Source organism: Ascidia mentula, chromosome 4 (assembly GCF_947561715.1).
Source record: "Ascidia mentula chromosome 4, kaAscMent1.1, whole genome shotgun sequence".
NCBI classification, from domain to species: domain Eukaryota; kingdom Metazoa; phylum Chordata; class Ascidiacea; order Phlebobranchia; family Ascidiidae; genus Ascidia; species Ascidia mentula.
The window spans coordinates 17,421,870-17,434,159 of NC_138569.1; the positions used below are offsets into that span (position 1 = coordinate 17,421,870).

General features: G+C 39.0%; 3 protein-coding genes across 3 annotated transcripts; 1 reads left to right on the top strand and 2 right to left on the bottom strand.

Moving 5' to 3' along the window:
- Window positions 1-434: 434 nt before the first annotated feature.
- LOC145898360 (uncharacterized) lies at window positions 435-2,774 on the bottom strand. Its single transcript, XM_082986790.1, has 2 exons — window positions 869-2,774; window positions 435-743 (listed from the first exon to the last, which is right to left on the bottom strand). Exons 1-2 carry the CDS (start codon window positions 2,723-2,725, stop codon window positions 582-584), a joined length of 2,019 nt encoding a protein of 672 aa, XP_082842916.1. The 5' UTR covers window positions 2,726-2,774; the 3' UTR covers window positions 435-581.
- Window positions 2,775-3,375: 601 nt separating this feature from the next.
- On the top strand, window positions 3,376-5,155 carry LOC145897810 (uncharacterized). The gene is made up of 6 exons (XM_082986256.1): window positions 3,376-3,547; window positions 3,624-3,719; window positions 3,796-3,995; window positions 4,318-4,530; window positions 4,598-4,733; window positions 4,921-5,155. Exons 1-6 carry the CDS (start codon window positions 3,446-3,448, stop codon window positions 4,963-4,965), a joined length of 792 nt encoding a protein of 263 aa, XP_082842382.1. The 5' UTR covers window positions 3,376-3,445; the 3' UTR covers window positions 4,966-5,155.
- Window positions 5,000-9,127, bottom strand: LOC145897809 (2-phosphoxylose phosphatase 1-like). The gene is made up of 11 exons (XM_082986255.1): window positions 8,894-9,127; window positions 8,431-8,553; window positions 8,217-8,306; window positions 7,976-8,116; window positions 7,763-7,905; window positions 7,530-7,700; window positions 7,161-7,338; window positions 6,890-7,019; window positions 6,631-6,819; window positions 6,456-6,574; window positions 5,000-5,802 (listed from the first exon to the last, which is right to left on the bottom strand). The coding sequence occupies exons 1-11, from the start codon at window positions 8,964-8,966 to the stop codon at window positions 5,690-5,692; spliced, it is 1,470 nt and encodes a 489-aa protein (XP_082842381.1). The 5' UTR covers window positions 8,967-9,127; the 3' UTR covers window positions 5,000-5,689.
- Between the last annotated feature and the right edge of the window lie 3,163 nt (window positions 9,128-12,290).

The window sequence follows — 12,290 nt, forward strand, 5'->3', positions numbered from 1 at the left end:
GTTAAGGTTTATGAGTAAGTTTGAAGATATGTTTGCCGATTACGAAAACTTCCAAACAAGTTTGAAACGTCAAAGGTGGTCTTTTTACAATAAACAAACATTAAAACAATTCTCAAACGCGAGGATTTCATTCTTTCAATTGTTTCAAAGTGACCTTGACAAAGCACTGGCACACTTCCTTTATCGTTATACGGAGTGGTGTTAGCGGTAAAGAATCTAAAATGTCTGCGGCCGTGTTCAAGTACAAAAGGGCGATTTCTGTACTTTTACTATACGTGTGCAAACAGCCAATATTGAAGAAACATTGTGAGGCTTTTTGAAGATCTACGTCATCGGGATTTTCAAATCGCAGTCGCGACTCTTCTTCGTAATGTAACAGAGCATTTTGCTGATCGCCCAAGCCAAGGTAGGCGTTGCCAAGCAAACATTCCACTTTGCATATTTTACGGTCCATGTTGTGCCTGCAGAGGCCGAATACTTTTATAGCGTTTGTGAGTGCTTGAACTGCTTCTTCGCATCGCTTCTGTAACAGAAGGCACTTGCCGATCCACATGTAACATTTGGCCACGTTTGGGTCGTTTTTATATGCGGTTTGATCTTTCCGCAATGCAAGCTCTTGCTGAAAACACGACAGTGCTTGTTCTTCCGTTGACGCGAGGAGATACAATTGGCCGACGTAATGCAGCCTCTTCGCCGCGGCAAAGGCGGTTTCCACATTGGCGCTGGTCGATGGAATCGTATAACTTAGAAACAATGTGGTTGAAAGTTCAAGATTTGAAGGTACCCGCAAATAGGTACCATACGTTTTAATTTCACTCGCGTATTTTATGGCTTGCGCAGGATCGCCTTTATCATTGCAGCAACTCACCATGCTTGAAATACAGTTGAGCAGGTCATGATGCGGTGCCTCAGTGATTTCTATGAAATCATCGTGGGCGCGAATCAAGTACTCCATCGCAGTTTCATGCATGTGTTTTTTAAAAAAGCACACACCAACTAAAAACAAACATTTCGGTGAAACACTTTTCGACTCCTGTTTAAGATCCAGCCAGCCAAATGTTCTGCACATTTCCAATGCTTTGTCGTACAGAGATAATGAGTAGTATATGCGGACTTTGTTAATTTGAATTTCCAAACTGTCACCTTCGCGATTGGCCGCGTTTTTGGCGTTATCGCTTGAGGAAGAGGACAAGCAGAAAGCCATGTTTTGTAAATCGAGGGCGATTTGAAAATATGCCAATGACACTTCTTCGCCCATCCAGCTGCGCAACGTGGAACTCGATATATCTGAGTCCGGCTTTGCTGCCAACAAATCGTTTTGACTTCTCCATTTTCCGTAGACTCGCAAACGCAGCTCGCAAGCCACTGAAATCGCAAACAGAAGATCAACCTCAAGTTCGTCTGAAATCGCTTTGATTTTTCGGAGTTCTTTCACGATATCGAAAGTCGAAGCTTTGTAGATGCCGTGACACCTTCCAATGACGCTAACGAACATTGTGGTACTCCGGTAAACTATTCGTTTGATGTCAACTTTCCTGCTAGTCTGTACATAGATAAGTTTTTTTGCTGTCGAAAACTTGTGCAGGCACTCGTCAAGCATGTCCATCTTCATGGCGTAACTTTCTTCGTTTGCGTCGATTTTAATCGCTTCGGATTGAAAATCTTCTAAGACCTCTGACCAACCAGAAATGAATCGGGTACGCGTCAGCATATCGGCCAAGCGCGGGTCTTGCGAGGCCTTGTATTTGGGATCCACGTACTTTAACATCTCACCAACCGGTCTTATCAATTTCGATTCGCTTGAAACCGGATTTTTACTTGCTTGTGGATGCAAACCATCGGGACATACACCGCATGGTGTATAAACATCATAAAACCAATCTTCCACAGAGTTTTCTGGATCGTTAAGGGACGGTATAGAAAGAAACCTGACAATCGTTTCCTTTAAGCCTACTAATATCATTTGGAACAGCACGGCGATCCAGGTAAAGTAATCAACAATCGCGTTATACGTTGGCCATGTCTCAACACCCCGCTCAAGCAAAATAATGTTTTCAAAGTCAGAATACGGGGTTATTTCCAATTTGGCGAGTGACCCCATGGCGGCCAATGTGTACTTACATGGCGGTGTGCCCATCGCTTCAACACAGAAACCCATCACGTCGTTCATTATGGCGACATAACGCTTCGTTATCCACTGCTGAAGACATTCTATTTGGTCGGCCTTCTGTAGTTTAACTTCATCGTTTATATCCGTGTGAGTTTTCTCAAACCTGTTTAATTCATGATCTACTGCTGAGCGCAAACCGTCAAGCTGTTCCCTGCAATAAGCCGTCGGTTTCTCCAAGTCAGCGTTAAGCGTGACAGCACCTGCTAGTAGCTGTACGTGCTGGTAGAGCCTACGCAAATCGCGCTGTATGTCTGCAACAATACTGGACTCTCTGCATAGAGCTGCGTTCATAAGTGCTGCTGCCTTTATCAAACACTCCTTGTCGGGGCTTCTTCGTGTATAGACAAGTCCCATTTGGTGAAAAATTTGCGCACTTATTTCAGGATTTGTTTCTTTTCCATGTCTGTCACAATGCTTCCGCAAGGTACCAGCAAGAAAATACTCACAAGCGTTTAAAACAAACTGGTCGTTGTTTAGTTTGGTGGGTGCTGCCCTTTGCCTGCCGAATATGCTCTCCGCGGCTACGAAATACTCTGCTTGTCTGTTCCACCCCATACCATGTTACCAGTATCAAAATTTGTACAGACAGCTACACTATCTTTACTTCCTCAGCGCAGTTATGTGTACTTGTCACGGTTCACCGCGCTAATGTCTGTCACACAACTGCGTCACAAATGTGGGGAATTTGATCGGTGTACTAGCGCTATTGATAGTTCTGCCTCAAAGTAAATGTTTTGTTTTGCTGAATTCGTTTAAACCCGTCTCTACCCCACAATTAGGCTACGCAGAAGTGTGTAACGCTTGAGTGGTTTTATAGTAGTTTGGTTTTTATCTCTAGAAACTTCAAATAAAAATTTAAAAATATTGGCCACCAATACTAAACTGTATTTCATTAGAAATTTGGTTGTGTACATTACTTAGGGGTATAAAACATGAGACGCTTTCATTTGACAGTCTGTGATTTTAAGTTATTTATGATTTAAGGGTTACAAACGAAGTTATTCGTCTCAGTCGTTCATGGCAATACGAGCTTAGATTTTTTGCAACAGGTAAGCGCGTATTCATTGCGGAAAATCCAAGCACGTTTAAAAAGCTGAACTAATTATTTGTCTTGCAATTTAACCTCAGGCTATCGTTTATGATCTTACTCAAGATGCGGACTTAGATAAGGCTCTTGTAGCACGCCGTTTCAGTGTCACAGCAGTTTGTGCAAAGTTAAACGAAGCACCTACAGCAGTTACATGTAAGCTTTAGAACAAAAGTAGTCTGAATACCATGCTAAGGTTTTTATTACTGTTTTGCGTTTCTTTTATTATTGTAAGTTCTTCTCCGACAGCTTACTTTGAAGAAGATTCGACGTATGACTTGGAAAGCTCAGTAAGATTAAAGTTTTTCCTATATTTATAGTCAATTGTTAATTTTGGTTCATCAGCAAACACACTTTGGTTGACAGGAAACGCGACAGTTGCTGGAAAGATTGGGAAAAGAGTTTAACGTCAGTGTAAACGCACACAACATATCGGATGAGACCGCGCAGCTGCTTTTTAAAGTAATTATCTTTGTTAGGTTTTCCATGAAAACACTTTCAGAAGAATTTGTAGGAAATCATGTACATGCATTTTTAGATGAATTCCTATTGCAGTTGCGCGTGTTGCCAGGAGGCAGTTTTTGACGAGGAAGACGACTCACAGGATGAATGTGACAGAAAGAATCCTGTCAAGCTTCCAAACGACTTTAGGTGCTCTCGCAATTTGTGTCTTGCCAACGCCAACGACGTGTGCAAAGCATGGGACCAAGCAAAATGCAACAGGGCCTGTTTTTGTCAGTAAGTGGTTTGTTGAGTTTGCACTGAGCGCTTGTTTGGAACTGTAGTGCGTACGTTAAAAAAGCAGTTCAACGTAACGTTGGTTAATTGAAGATATGACGAATTTTGGGAAAAAGTCCATAAAAAAGGCAACCACAAATAAATTTTCCTTACAGCATTCAGAAAAATCTTACGAAATACGTTATCTTATACTTTCCTGTTTTCTGCTGGTTTTCATTAGCACCAGTCGTTCATTACGGGTTGTATGTTTTGTTTATTGTTATCTTCGCCTATGTGCTTCAGGCATCTTACAAAATCCTGCTCAATTTTATTTCTAATATAGAAGGTGCAAAGCGCAGCTCACTGACCCCAATGACAACAGATGTCAAGGTGAACACGCTCATCTTCTTCCTGGGCCTAAGTGCGACTGTTCTAGCATCAAATATCCTCCGGCGTGCACACCAGAACCACCAAATTTGAAAGCCCTCTGGCTTGTTGCGGCCCTAGTTTCGCAGAATCCCCAGGCACTGAAATGCCTCTTCGGCTGCTTCTGCGTGTGAGTAAAGGCATTGGATGCTATAATATTATCATTGTACATAATAAACCATGGTCGCCACATGCAGAGGCTGCGACACAAAAGAAGTCGGCATGGTAATTCCAAACATCGATTTGGTTTGTTCGCGCTACACCAGCATACCAAAAGAGAATTGCACCTGCCCCTCTTGCCCCACTCGACGGGTCGCCGAACAAGCACAACAGGTAAAGCTAGTTAAGCAAACTAGCATGCATGTTATGTGTGTAAAAAAGCGTACAAAGCGTTTACATATATTGTACAAAGCACTAACACCAAACCTACATTACATTTTTTTGCATACACGCATGTTGCTCCAAAAACAGGGGTCGTAAGTGATATATGAAGGATGTTTTGTTTTTTTGTTTTTAACAGAATATCGCCGCGCTAAGGGTGAGTCACGCTGTGCACGGACGATGAGGCCATCATGATCTTGAGGAAATTACGTTGTTGTATAACATGTATAAAGTTTGAATTGTCAGCTTGGCATTATATCTTCCTTCATACGCGTTTTTACCCGATTCTGGGGCCTCACAGGTCGGCAAAACTTCGCGTATGTTGGAAAGGGTGCAATGAGTTTAGTTTTAAATTAAATAGAATGGCAACTTTACGATTTAGACGTATACCGAACAGAGGTATAAAGTGACTGGTGACATTTTGTAGTTAAACGTTGCAGCTTCGTATTACAAGCTGTTTATTTGAAAATAATTTTTTTTTACAAACGCATTAATCGCTGAATGTTACTCCTCCACGGATTATAAATGATTTTCATTGGGAATCGCCAGAAGGTTAGTTACTAAAAATTGGAGTCCGTGACGCACTCATTGCAGTAGGCTGTAGCATTTTCATGAAAATGAAACTGTTGGCCGTCGGGTTTTAAAGTTTTGTATTCAATGCAACAAAGATAAACAGTCCAAAACAAGAAGTGCCATACATGGTGCACAGGAAGCGCGTTTTGAATGATGCCATTAAAAATCAAATTTATCTTTTAGTTCCGCGATACAAAAACATTTCGGGCATAGGGAAAATAATGTCTGAGTTTTTACACAACTTGGAAGTGTTATCCAAGATTGAAGAAGGTGAGTTCTTCGACAAGACAAACACTGGGTATGCGTCAGCAAAGAATGACGTTTAAAATGCAAGCTCATTCGACATTTTTGCAAGCCTCTTCACGTGTAGCATATCCCATTTCCTCTGCCATACCGGTGTTAACAAACTCCTGCATTGATTTAAAAGGGCAGGGAGCACCTTCGTGTCCTGCAAAGTAAAACGTCTTTGCTGGTACTTTGAGTGTATTGTTGGCTTTATTACTACACAGAAACTGATGATGCTTAGATGAGCGAAATCGATTTTTCTAAATGCATCTGTTCACATAAATTAGAGGCTTGTTGCTTCAAAAGATATACTAAGTTAATTGCAGTTATTTGCTGTGGCAGAATAAAAGACAATGCCTAACCGAGGGCTAAATTCTCATACAGTTAATAAGCAAGTATTGCTGGTACACTGTTGTTGAAAATAATGAAATGTTACTTACTATCAACGAACAACATGTGCTCCAAGTGCAAAAGTGTTATGTTTGTGGAATTTACCTTTGTTGAATTACGTTGGTAAATTTTGTGCCATACGAGCACGAAGTAAACTTTGTAAATATTTCAGATAGATGCATAGATTCCCAGACATAGCCCAATGACGCGTAATAAAGCAAGCTGTTAGCCCAGAGTAATAACAGGATTATCTTTGGTTAATAAGAGGTCGTGTTTGTCTGGGAATGTGTTTTAATAGACCTATGCAATTGATTGGCTTCGGTGGCCGAATTTATAATAGCAGGGCGTTCCCGCGCCATGATTTGTACGTCCAATGCAAAAATAATACATTCATCCCATACACCATAAGTGATAATAAAAACTTACCTTGGTCACAGAAGCTGGTTTGGGTGGTCACTTCTTCCCCGTTGAACAACACCCGTACACAATATTGTTCGCCCTTTTGCCACAGCTCAAACACAAGCCTGGAGGCCAATCGAGGCCACCTGTGTAGCAAAGACCATAAGCATTGCCAGACTGTGAGTGTATCACTATGTTTTACCTGTATTCCTGCAGGCCAAGGGCAAGTAGCAAAGGGGCGACTGTGGTGTCATGGCCTGAGTAAAGAATGAACTTTTTGTGGTGTTTGGCCGAACTAATAACCTCTTCCATTTGGCCAACAATTTGGAGCAGCAAAGGTTGTATTATGAGCAAGGCATAATTTCTGCCAACTGGTGGAGCATACATTTCTCTGTAAAAACACAAAGGGTCTGATCACCTGTTGTTGTGCATGCTTTGACAGAATATGAAAAATTAAAAACCTGTTCATGTATTCCTGCTCGTCCATCACATGATCCAAATCATCCTGGGTTATGCAGTGCCCAGAAGAGTTACAGGGCAGAGGTTGGTTTTTGCACAAATATCCTGTGACCAGCTCATCAATTTGTCCCCCTAGACAACAAAAACAGTTAATATAAATCTTAACAGCAACTGCTTAATTAATCAGAAACATTCACATAAATCAAGCTATCATTAAGAACAAAATATATTTAGAAATTATTTCTACAAGATTACAATAAAACACTTTTTTGCCTGTATGGTCACCAATGTGAAGAGTTGCATCAATTTTTCGGACAGTGGCATCATGTTTTTGGCGCTCAACATATACTTTGTATTGTCTTTTTTTGACACTGTTCTCATAGTGACTGGCAAAAGGACAGTAACATTGACTATCACAAAAAAAGCCAGATCTAGTTCGTTCAATTGGCACCTAAAATTACAGGATACATACACAGACAATGGTTACCAAGATAACAACATGCAACATATAACATAATAATAATCAGGATAATGTTTAACAATTGCTAATTCATAACTGTCACATAATTGAAGGTGGTTTAACAACATTTTAACAAAGTGCTGATAAAAAATAATTTCAGCCTACAACAGCAAACTTGTTACCTGATGAAGGTGGTAATCTGGAATCAAGCCAAACAAGAAGGCAATGGCACTTTGAAAGGTTCTTAAAAGCAGTGTGCTGCGAACATGTACAAACTGACTCACATTTTCAACCAAATTTAGCTTTTTGGTATATTTAGAACGGAGCATATATCCATTGTGCAAGTGTTGTATCTAATATGGTAAATAAATAGGTGCTCAGAAAATTAAATTATTACGAGTGTGGTTTAACTCACCACGCCAAGAGAGGACAATTGACCCGGCCCGCAAATTTCATTGTTTGGCAGTGGAGCAGAAAATGTTTTTGATTTTAAATCTACATAGTCCCTGGAGATGGACAACCGATATTGTTTTAGCAGCTCATATGAAGCAGCATTATCTGAGAATAAAATTACATCTAAAAACAACATGTTCTGCACATTGCAGTAACAGGTGTAAACTTAACACACCAGAAAACACATCACAAAACTGGGGTACAAAGTCTTGTTTTTTGTACAAGTTGAATTTAAGTGGAGTCCTGTCTCCATGACGAATAATGACCTGAACTTGTTTCAGTTCCCATTCCTCAGAATTGCCTTCAGGTGCAATGCCTATGACATATGCCAATAAGATAAACAGCAAACAAACAATAACTTCCTGGTGAAAATACACACAAAAAAAAACACAACCAAGGATAAAAATAAATTTTACCCTCTTCCATTCTTTCAACAACTTCATGTTTCGGAAAGTTACAGTAATAATTTGCAGAACTTTGTTTACCAACCAGTTTGTTGTCTTGTGCTGTTAAAGTATAGTAGAGTTTAACATAAGGACAAAACACTAGGAGGTTTTGACCCAATACAATTAGATTAAAATGAAAAAAATAAGCACAAAACCATTTAAACAAGGATAAATAAATACTTACAAAATGATTTTCTTGTCACACGATTGGTCTGTCCATCATTGCTGTGATTTGTAATTTCTGATGCAACAAATTTAGTTTCTGCTTCTTCTTTAATTTGCACAGTGTCAACATCATACTTTGAATCTGTAAACAAGGAGTTTATGTTTAATATCTGATACAAAAAAATTATCCTGGCATTAATATTGTACACAGACCATTCGAAAAGTTTTTAACTTGAGCATCAGTGTTCTAGGGGAAACTATAACTGCACAAACTAGCCAACGTTTTACATGTAGCCTATACATGTAATGTATTAGTTATTTTTTCTCAACAATTTTCAAGAAAAGATCCAAAACTGTGGATGCACCTCCGCAATTGTGCAGAACATTTTTTTCCTTCTGGATGAACAGCTAGTTTACAATTTACACTCATATCACTCCATTCATCATATATATACATAATTCATTAAATCAGTTTTACTTACTTAAATACAGTCCAAAAATACACAGGATGATAAGAAAAGTGAACAAAACTATTTTCAAAGGTCGTCGCTTCATTTAACTCTCCCTCGCACAATCCACGCGGTAATATCATAAATAAAACAAATCATACATGCTACGTTTATGTTCACCGGACCCAGACTTCTTCTACTAACGGCCCAACAAAGTAGGCTGCGCTAATTCGTTCATTATTCAACCATATGGGATGTTTGTTGACAAAAAAAATCGCCAGTTAACAAAAGTTTGAACGCGGGTTACTCGGCCGACTTACAAGGTAGCGGCATGATTTTTTCACACGATACAGATCATAAGATGACCTTTCCAACGATACTAAAATTATCAAAAAAAACTATATATTTATATTCGGTTATTAATATCATATGCGTATTATAACATAAGTTGCGAAAACAAGATTCGCTTCGCTAAATTTTAAAGCATAACATTCTACGCGCTTAACCTTTTCAAACGATATCAAAATATTTGAAAAAATCGATTGGGCTTGTGCAGAAAAATGAATTTATGTTTTTGAAACATGAAAAAATATCGATTTTTCATTAATAACTTTTTTTTATCGTTATGGCCTAAGTTTGAATTTACAACGAAACGAAACCCCAAAAATCAAGCTTTCTAAAAATATTAAACATGTCTAAAAACACATATTGAGCTGCCGCTGTACGAGCCGAATACACTTCAACCCTATACCCCCCATTGTAAAACGGTTTAGGGTTGCTCCGATGCATACTTACGCCGATAAATGTTGCTGCAAACCGAGTCCCGAGCTTTTTGCACAAACATCCTTAGATACCATCCCACTATCGAATGAAATCAAAGTTGAATCAATTCAGTCTGAGATGCTATGCTAAATTCAATGATTACTTACTCCAACCCGACAGACGCCCGCCGTTTTTTTTTAGCCGTCAAAACCATATGCATTAATGTTGGGTAAAGAACACCGAAAATTCCCCAGGCAAGGCGGTTTACGTACCTTGGACAAGGTCGGTGATACTTCGGAAATCAGGTTACAAATGTTTAAAATATCCCAGGCACAATGACGACATTTTTAGGATATCTATGCAGTGAAAAGTGCACGGGTTGCCAAATCAGGTGAGGGAGGACCATACGGAAAATGACACAAAGATTTTCCGTAAGTCTATAGGTGTTACGCGTTTGTTACACGTTTTATTGTGAGTTTGACATTCGCTTATTTTTGGCAAACTAGGAATAATTCTAAAACTTCCTTCCACACAAACTAACGTCACTAAACTTTTTTACAAACTAATTTCTCATAACGTATTATGCCACACCACCAATGTAGCCTACTTACAGTGCCTCAAACCAAGTTACTTCAAATAACGCAAGTTCTGAAGTTTCAAATGACATTATAAAATCGAAATCAATTAACAAAGAAAAATATGCGGAATTAACTTTACGAAACAAAGTGATACAATTTATCACATATTCTTGTTCGAGCTTTGTCACTTACAATTTCACTCTGCCTCTGTCCGTCGCATTGACGGCGGCAGATTGTAAGGGTAGTGCAATGACGCCTGGAAAAAATTGACAAGAGTTGTGCCACGCGAAATGTGAATAATCGACACGTAACGATTCCAATGACACAGGATGCTTGTGGAGGTTGTGTAGGCTACCACTTTTAAAAGTACACATTTAGGTCGAAGTTAGACGATAAAATTAGACATGCAAAAACACAAATTAAAGATGTCTTAAACTTTTCTCAAACTATTATGTTGGAAAATTTATCTTGATCAAAATCACACATGGAATTAACTGTAGCGAGATGAAAATGTTCCAAAATTGAACTGCCAATCCTAATTACAGTCGGACTTGAAATCAAGCGTTGTCCTCCGTGACCAATGTCAACCATGTGAGTATGACGTCAGTTAATACGTAACAATAGGCAATTTATGGGTCTGGAGACAAGGCAGCAATTGTGAAGTCCAGTATATAGGGTCATCCATGGCCGTGAATTTAATATGAAATCTGTCTGTGAACAAGCTTCATGCTGTTGGTGTGGGATTGTGAATCTGTGTTCTCTATATTCTTTCTGCTGGTCTGAGTTTGTGAACCTCTGTGACTGTTTATATGTATTAAAGGGGATGTAACACATACGGTGATGCCACATTCCCTGCAGCTACAACGATGCTGATATTTTGAGTTCGGTTATTGGTTAAATAAATAAAGTTTGTAAAACCTTACCTGTTCTGGTGTGCGACAAATTACTCATTTCGCACTCTGTGTTTTATTCGTATCACAGCATTCTTGTGCCGGAATGTCAATTGAATTTCCAGCAATTATGCAGAACTCACTTTACTTCAAAAGCAAACTTTTTGACCGTTTACACGACACCATTAGATTTTACAAAAAGAAACTAATAATGCCTATGCAGACAAATTGACTTTAATCTGATTTTTTTGCTTTTTCAGAAGAGCATGAACTTGGTTTTTTGGCAATTATCTGAAAGTTTATTAGACTGCAACCATTTATTAACCTTGCCAATTTCAATAGTTGTATGTATTTCCAAATCCTGCAAATGGTGTTGTGGGAAATGATGAAGCGCAATGCAATGCAAATCAAAGACATCGGCTATATAAGAAAAAATGGGGTCTAAAAGGTGATCCCTGAGGCACGCCACACACCACGTTGGAAACATTAGAGTGAGAATAGGTAATTATGTGTATTGTTGCCAGCCATTTCGGTAGCTTTCAAGGAAGGTTTTAATCTTACCCAAAAAAACATGAAACAGTTTTTCTAAGATGATGTCATGGTGGACTGTATCGAATGCCTTTCGAAGACTAAGAAATATTACGCATGTTTTTGTTCTGTCAAATTGGCTATGTGATCATAGATTTATTGTGCTATGGCCAAGTCAATGGAATGTACAGGTCCTAATCCATTTTGAAATTTGGTGGGAAGGTAAAATTTTAGTAAGAAGTCCATTCCCAGCAAACAATTTGACGTACTTTCGACGTAGATTTCGTGTTACAACTTGGTTGAGAGAACGCAGATCTCAACGTTTTTTTACGTAAAAGTGTCGATTCGAAACGATGTCTTAAAAACGTTTTGGAAAACGTTGATTGCACACGTTGAGAATACGTAATGCACTGTCACGTTCCTAGCAAACGTTTTTTTTGCGTTTAATCAAACGTTGTGTATACGTAAAAGTGTCGATTCGAAACGATGTCTTAAAAACGTTTTGGAAAACGTTGATTTCACACGTTAAGAATACGTACTGCACTGTCACGGTCCTAACAAACGTTTTTTTGCGTTTAATCAAACGTTGTGTATACGATACGAAACGATGTCTTGAAAACGTTGTTAACACACGTGGAGAATACGTAGTACACAATTACGTCAAAAACCTAC